General features: G+C 41.1%; 1 protein-coding gene across 1 annotated transcript in view; it reads right to left on the bottom strand.

Moving 5' to 3' along the window:
* Window positions 1–6,675, bottom strand: part of Sirt1 (sirtuin 1) — a 33,284-nt gene extending 26,609 nt beyond the window's left edge. Inside the window, exons 1-3 of the mRNA XM_013017208.1 lie at window positions 6,562–6,675; window positions 4,179–4,420; window positions 1,115–1,267 (exon numbers count right to left, since the gene is read on the bottom strand). Coding sequence (XP_012872662.1) covers window positions 1,115–1,267; window positions 4,179–4,391 — 366 coding nt within the window. The 5' untranslated portion in view covers window positions 4,392–4,420; window positions 6,562–6,675. The remainder of the gene's footprint in view (window positions 1–1,114; window positions 1,268–4,178; window positions 4,421–6,561) is intronic.
* Window positions 6,676–8,159: the final 1,484 nt, after the last annotated feature.

The raw sequence follows: 8,159 nt of genomic DNA, 5'->3' as shown, positions 1-8,159 counted from the left end.
CATGGGCAGGATAATGCGTACATTTCTTACCAAGCATTGCAGCCTCCTCCTTTGTTTACCCTTCCCATCCCTTCCCAGCCTCCCCCCTTTAAATTCTCTATTAACCACATATTAAAAGAGAACATTTCAAGCATTTAATCCAAAATAAAATACCTTTTTTTTTGAAGCAGGGTCTCACTATGAAACCCAAGCTGGAGGACTGGGAAGGTGGCTCAGTGGTAGAGCGCTTGCCTTGCATGCCAGAGGCCCTGGGTTCGATTTCCTCAGCACCACATAAGCAAAATGAAAAAAAGCCGGAAGTGGCACTGTGGCTCAAGTGGTAGAGTGTGAACCTTGAGCTGAAGAGCCGAGGGACAGTGCCCAGACCCAGAGTTCAGGCCCCACAACCAGACCCCCAAAAAAAAAAAAAAAAAAGAAACCCAAGCTGGACTCATTCTCCTGCCTGCTTCCTATGTACTAAGATTACATGTGTGTGCAAACACATCTGGCGCTTGAAAGTATTATTTCCGTAAGTAATGAATAATCACTTGTTAGTAGTTAATAAGTAAAATCAGCAAAATGTTTAATTTTTTTGCTGTAGTATGGTTCCCTAAAACTCTAGTGTTGTTCACATCAACACACATCAAATACAGCTACATGCTACTGAACAGTACAATTCTACAGAATGAGGTTAAACTGTGCAATCTGTTGACAAAAGCTAAAAATCTTCTTCACCCCTAATTACAAATGAGTTTTTAGTCACATCATCATGTTAAAGTCTGCCTACTACAAAGTATACCAAATTAGGTCTGACTTAGAAAAAAATAATTCAAGGTCTATGTATCTTAAAAACAAAAACAAAATCCAACTCTTTGAAAATAAAATCTAAAATGAAGAAAGATTCTGATGATTGGTGAGTGATCATACACCACATTAGCAGCACTCCATTTACCAGGCAATAAAATAGAGTTGAGGATGTTATTCAGTTGATAAAAGCACATACCAAACATGCAGAAGGTTCTAGATTCTATCACTAGCACCACAAAAATAAACAAAACCCCCCACACACACAAAAAATCTATACATTAACAAAGTACGTTTTCATAAATCAAGCAACTAGAAAAATTAGTGGTACCTTCGCAAACTTGAAGAATGGTCTTGGATCTTTTCTGAAATAATCAATATCAAACATAGATTGAGGATCTGGAAGATCTGGGAAGTCTACTGCAAGGCGAGCATAAATACCATCTCTTGATCTGAAGTCAGGTATTCCACATGAAACAGATACCTGAAAATATGCATGACATACAACTTTTACTCCTACTTGAGTAATAATGAGCTCCCTTACTACACCATTTAGGGAAGAAATAAATAGTTTTATTTTTAAACTTCCTTAGGGGAATGGAACTACTATAGAAGTAACAAACAGAAGTAACAAAGCCAAATAAGTATCTCTAACCTATCACATAATCTATTTTTAATGGATGTAAGGAAGTTGGGCTAATTTGAAACCTTCTAACACTTAACTAGCAAAAATGACCACAATGTAATTGAAAACAAAATTAAATCAATCCAACCAATTTATTTTACGTTAGAAATCAAGCAAGAATTTCTATTACAGATGATTTCCAAAGAAATAAGTTTGTGGACTGGGAATGTGGCTTAGTGGTAAGAGGGCTTGCCTGGAAAGTGCGAAGCCCTGGGCTCCATTCCTCAATGCCATATACACAGAAAAGGCCGGAAGTGGCACTGTGGCTCAAGTGCTGGAGCGCTAGACTTGAGCAAAAGAAGCTTAGGAACCAGAGCCCAGGACTGGCCAAAATAAATAAATAAATAAAAATACTAAGCTTGTATATTCTCTTTTTTTTGGTGGCACTAGAGTTTGACCTCAGGGCCTTGCTCTTGCTAGGCAGATGCTCTACCACTTGAGCCTCAGTCTTGTATTTTTTTTAAATACTTCATCATAGATGGCCATGGTGCCAAACCTATAATCCAAGCACTTATGATATGAGGAAGTGTCGCTATGGCTCAAGTGGCAGAGTGCTAGCCTTGAGCTCAGAGAGGCTCAGGGACTGTGCCCAGGCTGAATTCAAGCCCCACAACTGACAGAAAAATAAAACAGCCAGAAGGATCAGGAGTTTAATGTCAGCCTGGTGTACATAACAACACCCTAAAAATACTTATGTGTGTGTTTGTAAGGTAGGGATGCCCGTAGTGCCAGCAACTCAGGAGGATGAGACAGGATGATTTCCCGAGCGCTGAAGGTTGAGGCCAACTAGGAAAACAGTTTCAAAAAAAACGCTGAACACTGGTGGTTCATGCTTGCAGTCCTACTCAGGAGGCTGAGATCTAAGGATCACAGTTCAAAATCAGCCCATGCAGACAAATTCATAAGACTTTTTTTTTTTTTGGTCGGTCATGGGGCTTGAACTCTGGGCTTGGGCACTGTCCCTCAGCATTTCAGCTCAAGGCGAGTGCTCTACCACTTGAGCTACAGTGCCACTTCCATTTTTCTTGTGGTTTACTGGAGATAGGAGTCTTGCGGTCTTTCCTGCCCCTGCTGGCTTTGAACCACGATCCTCAGATCTCAGCGTCCTGAGTAGCTAGGATTACAGGCATGAGCCACCAGCGCCCAGAAATAGAGCTGTGACTCAACTCATAGAGCACCAGCCTTGAGAGAAAAACCTAAGGAGCAGCACTAGGCCTTAAGTTCAAGCCCCAGTACCAACTTAAGTCAATAATGAAGTAAGCAAGCAAGCTAGGCACGGTGGTACACACCAATTATTTCCAGCACTTGAGAGGAAGAAGCAGGGTTCTAAGTTCTAGGCCAGCTAGGGTATATTTTTGTGCGTGTGGTATGCGTATGACTATCACAAAAAAATGACATAAAACCATAAGAAAATACAAATTGCAATGCACAGTATTTCAATACTTTTTCTACTAACAAATCCTGACTTTTCAAGTAGGGAATTGAGAAGTTATTATTTGTTTCATGCCAATTCCAGGGCTTGATTTCAGGGCCTTGAACTCTCAGTTTTTTTAGTTCATGGCTGGCCCTATACCACTTGAGCCATACCTCCAGTCTGGCATTATTCTGGTTAGTTCAAGATAAAGTCTCAAATTTAACAGAGTTGGTGCCACCTTGACCCCAGTGTGAATCAAACTAATATCACATCTGTGAGCAAAATCCATACTGAGGCTGCAGGTGCATCAAACACCAAGCTTATGCTTATTTAGCATACTTATTAGGTTCTGGATCTGATCCTCAGCACCAAAAAAGAAAACAAAACTGTTCTTGATGATTATTTAATACCTTTTTTTTTTTTGTCGGTCATGGGGCTTAAACTCTGGGCCTGGGCACTGTCCCTCAGCTCTACCACTTGAGCCACAGCATCACTTCTGGCTTTTTTGTGCTTATGTGGTGCTGAGGAATCAAACCCAGGCCCTCATGCATGCAAGGCAAGCACTCTCCCACTGAGCTACCTTCCCAGCCTATTTAATATCTTTTTCAAAACTAAACAGTAGAAAGCAGGACTGAATATTACTCCAATTGCTCTAGTTGCTAATGTTCTACACACTCAACACACAATATCAATAGCCTAAGATGAGTCAAAAAATGTCAATTTTTTGTCAATGTCCTATCACTTCCCAACACTAAGTTCTTCACTTATCATCAGGTAAGTTCTTTGATTATCAATTAGGTTTTCTCAATGAAAACTGGCCAAATACCAACAGCTCCACCAGACTGTGACATACCTTAACACACAGGCAGAATGTAGGTAAAAATTCTGCCTTAACCTCACTTACCTACTGTGCTAGGAGCAGATAAGAGATGTAGAGGTGTAGGGGTGTGTGTGTGTGTTGTTAATTGGAGACAAGTTTTTCAAATTTATCTGTCTAGGATACCTTCAAACCTCCATCCATGGAATTCAGTCTCCTGAGTAACTAGGCTTATAATAGGTAGGTGTGAGCTACTGGCACCTGCCCAAAAGTTATGTATTTTTTAAGGCTATTGGAGTTTTTCTAAAATCTGAACCCATTTAGCAATACTGTTACCCTTAGTGTGGGGCCATTTCACCCATTATCACCACTAAGGATTACTTTTCTACAGCAGAAAAAGAAGTAAGAAAATGGAAAAAGAGTAAGAAAATCTATACACCACTTCTCCCTTTTGCCAGTGTTTTCTACATCTTACATACCCCAGCTCCAGTTAGAACAATTATTTTTTTGCACTCTTGGAGTAATTTCACAGCATCTTCAATTGTATTAATATCTTTTCTTTTTTTCCTTTTTGGTGGTTCTGAAAGGATATTAATTACAATCTGCCACAGTGTCATATCATCCAATTCAGGTGGAGGAATTGTTTCTGGCAATAAATCTTTAAGAATTGTTCGAGGATCTGTGCCAATCATGAGATGTTGCTGAACAAAAGTATATGGACCTATATTAAGAGAAAAAGACTTAGGTAAGTTTTCTTCCAAGTAATCAGAAAAATCCCATTTATTTTCTGAAGTAATGAATCAGCTATCTATAAGGTTTTATGCACAGTAAGAAAATGCAACTTTAAAGGCACTTCACTCTCAGTATACCCTCACAGTTAATGCTATATCCCACGGTTACAAAGACCTAATCAATACTTGAAGGGACTCCTTATGCTTTAAACAGTCAAAATAAAGGGATGTGAAGGGAGTATCTCAGTGGTAAAACACATGCTTAACGTTCATAAGCCCAGGGTTTAAACCTCTGCACTTCCCCGCCACCAAAAGAAAAAAGTGCAGCTAATTATCAATATAAGTTTTTGTGGTTAAAATCAAGAATTACAGAACATAATAACAAGTTATTTTTTAACGGTTCAGTAAACTATGGAAAACATTTTAAAAGTCCTGAAATTCCATGCTAAATAACATGAGAGACTGGTTAAATAACATCAGGGAGACAGAAGAGACAGGAAAAATATTCGTAAGTAAATCTTTTCTATTTTTTCTGCAATAACCTTCAGTTTCATGATACAAACAATGCTGTCTCAAGCATTAATAATTCTTTCCCCTGAGGCTGCTTAGATCAGCTATCTAACTTGAAAAAATTAAAAATGTATGTTATCATGTTTAAATGGCTAATCCATTTGGAAAAGTAAGAACACAGGAAAAAATATCACTATCGATATAGTTACATCACAGAACTAGGATATAGCTCATTGGTAGAACACTGCGTACCTAGAATATACAAAGCCCTGAGGCTTGATCTCTTGGTATAAAACTCTGATAATGTAGGGCCATGTGTATAATTCAAAGATAGAGTATTGCCTAGAATGTCTGTGAAGCCCTGAGTTTGATCCCCAACAAATATAAAAAAAAATGATAATGTACTCTATTTCAAAATTCTTTACCAAGGGGCTGTGGTTAGTATCAGAAAGGTCCAGGGTTTGATACACAACACCAAAAGGAAAGAAAAAAACCTTTCCCAACTCATTCATGTATGTAATACTGAGCAAACTACATATGAGGCATCTTACTTTGACAATGTAAAACAGAAGTAGTATATGAGCACATTAAATACAACTGAAAAAAAGACTGTTAAGTGTCAGATATTAAGAAAAAGGGTCAGGCACCAGTAGCTCATGCCTGTAATCCTAGCTACTCAGGAGGCTGAGATCTGAGGATCATGGTTCAAAGCCAGCCTGCACAGGAAAGTCCCTTGAGACTCTTATCTCCAATAAAACACCAGAAAACCAGAAGTGGCTCTGTGGGTCTAGTGGTAGAGTACTTGCCTTGAGCTGAAGAGCTCAGGGACAGTGCCCAGGCCCAGAGTTCAAGCCCCATGACTGACCAAAAAAAATTATACTTGTAATCCTGATAATCAGGAAGCTGAGACTAAGCAAGTTTGCCAAGATAGCATGGGCAGAAAATTCTGCAAAACTCCATTTCCAATTAATCACCAAGTGCTCAACTGGAAATGAAGCTTAAAAAATGAGGCAAAAAAGTCAAGCAAGCTTGAGGCCTGGATTTCAAGTCCCAGTGCTAGCTAAAAATAAAAAATAAAAAAAAAAAAGATGTCAAATGAAGGGAGAAGACATTCTAGCTAGAGAACTGGAAGAAGAACTTTCTGAGGTGTACCTGGCTATTCTTTTTTTTTTTTTTGGTTGTGGGGCCTGAACTCGGGCCTGGGTGCTGTCCCTCAGCTCTTCAGCTCAAGGCTAGTGCTCTACCACTTGAGCCACAGCACCACTTCCGGCTTTTTGCTTATGTGGTGCTGAGGAATCAAACCCAGGGCCTCATGCATGCAAGGCAAGCGCTCTACCACTGAGCCACCTTCCCAACCCCTACCTGGCTATTTTTTATGGTCTGACCTGTTAAAAACAAAAATAGAACTGGGAACAGTGGTAAAGTTTGCCTAGCATATGCAAGGTCATAAATTCAATCCCCAGCCCTGAATACCACCCCCCTCCAAAAAAAAAAAAAAAAAACCATAAAACCACCACACATAGCTAAAAACCTAAACCCAGGCTAAAAGAACAGAAAAAAATTAAAGTTGGTACAAAAGAAAAAGGCATTCATTCCAAAGCTGCACAACTCTGAGCCATACCTATCCGTGGCCTTGGGGTCCAGTCACTGGAGCTTGCATGTGAAGCTCTGTCATCCTCATCACTTTCACAAGAATGAAAACCATTAGTGATAATTTCATCACTGAATAGAAGGTTATCTGCAAAAGAGATCAAAAGTAACTCAGGGCTGCTGAAACATTTGCATCTAAACTGAAAACCTATAATGGTACAAAGCAACCATTTTCACTGACTAAAGGAGTTAACTTTCAGCCGGGGTCTGGTGACCCACCCCTTAATCCTAGCTACTCAGGAGGCTGGGATCTGAGGATCATGGTTCAAAGCCAGCCCAGACAGGAAAGGCCGTGAGACTCATCTCCAATTAACCACCACAAAATCAGAAAAGGTGCTGTGGCTCAAATGGTAGAGCCCTCACCTTGTACTGAGGGAGCTCGGCCCCATAACCGACGAAATTTTTAAAAAGTTAACATTCATATTGCATATGTATGCAATATGCATACACAATGAATGCACCATTCACCAGAACAGTTTTGTCATCTACAGGGATTCTGCATAGAATCTGAATTTCAGTAAATCAAAAGCTATAAAAGTTAGGTCCTGGCTCAAGCAATAGATTGCCTGTTTAGCAAGCACAAGGCTCAGAGTTCAAATCCGAGTACCTCCAAAAATTAATAATAATTTATAAATCTTTAAAACAGTTACTCAGGGAGGTGAGATAGGAGGATCACAGTTCCAAGCCAGCCTGGCCATGAAAGCTCATGAGACTCTATCTCCAGTTAACCACCAGAAGGCCAAAGTGGCGCTGTGGCTCAAGTGGTAGATTGCTTGCTTTGAGCTAAAGAGCTCAGGGACAGCACCCACGCCCAGAGTTCAAGCCCCACGACTGACCAAAAAAAACAAAAGAGGGGGGGCTGGGAAGATGGCTCAGTGGTAGAGCGCGTGCCTTGAATGCCTGAGGCCCTGGGTTCGATTCCTCAGCACCACATAAGCAAAAAGAAAAAAGCCAGAAGTGGTGCTGTGGCTCAATTGGTAGAACACTAGCCTTGAGCTGAAGAGCTGAGGAACAGTGCCCAGGCCCAGAGTTCAGGCCCCATGACCGGACCCCCCCAAAAAAAAAGAGGGGCTGGGAAGGTGGCTCAGTGGTAGAATGCTTGCCTTGCATGCATGAGTCCCTGGGTTGATTCCTCAGCACCACATAAGCAAAAAGAAAAAGTCCAGAAGTGGCGCTGTGGCTCAATTGGTAGAGTGCTAGCCTTGAGCTGAAGAGCTGAGGGACAGCGCCCAGGCCCAGAGTTCAGTCCCCATGACCGGACCCATAACACAACAAAACAAACCAGCCAGGCACCGGTGGCTCACGCCTGTAATCCTAGCTACTCAGGAGGCTGAGATCTGAGCATCAGGGTTCAAAGCCAGCCCGGGCAGGAAAGTCTGTGAAACTCATATCTCCAATAAACCACCAGAAAACCGGAAGTGGCGCTGTGGCTCAAGCAGTACAGTGCTTGCCTTGAGCTGAAGAGCCCAGGGACAGCGCCCAAGCCCAGAGTTCAAGCCCCACAATCGAGAAAGAAAGAAAGAGAAAGGAAGGAAGGAAGGGAAAGGAAGGAAGGAAGGGAAAGAAAGG

Source organism: Dipodomys ordii, unplaced genomic scaffold (assembly GCF_000151885.1).
Source record: "Dipodomys ordii isolate 6190 unplaced genomic scaffold, Dord_2.0 Scaffold34, whole genome shotgun sequence".
Taxonomy (NCBI): Eukaryota; Metazoa; Chordata; class Mammalia; order Rodentia; family Heteromyidae; genus Dipodomys; species Dipodomys ordii.
The sequence above is the reverse complement of the archived record's forward strand: the minus strand, read 5'-3'. Positions and strand labels throughout refer to the sequence as shown.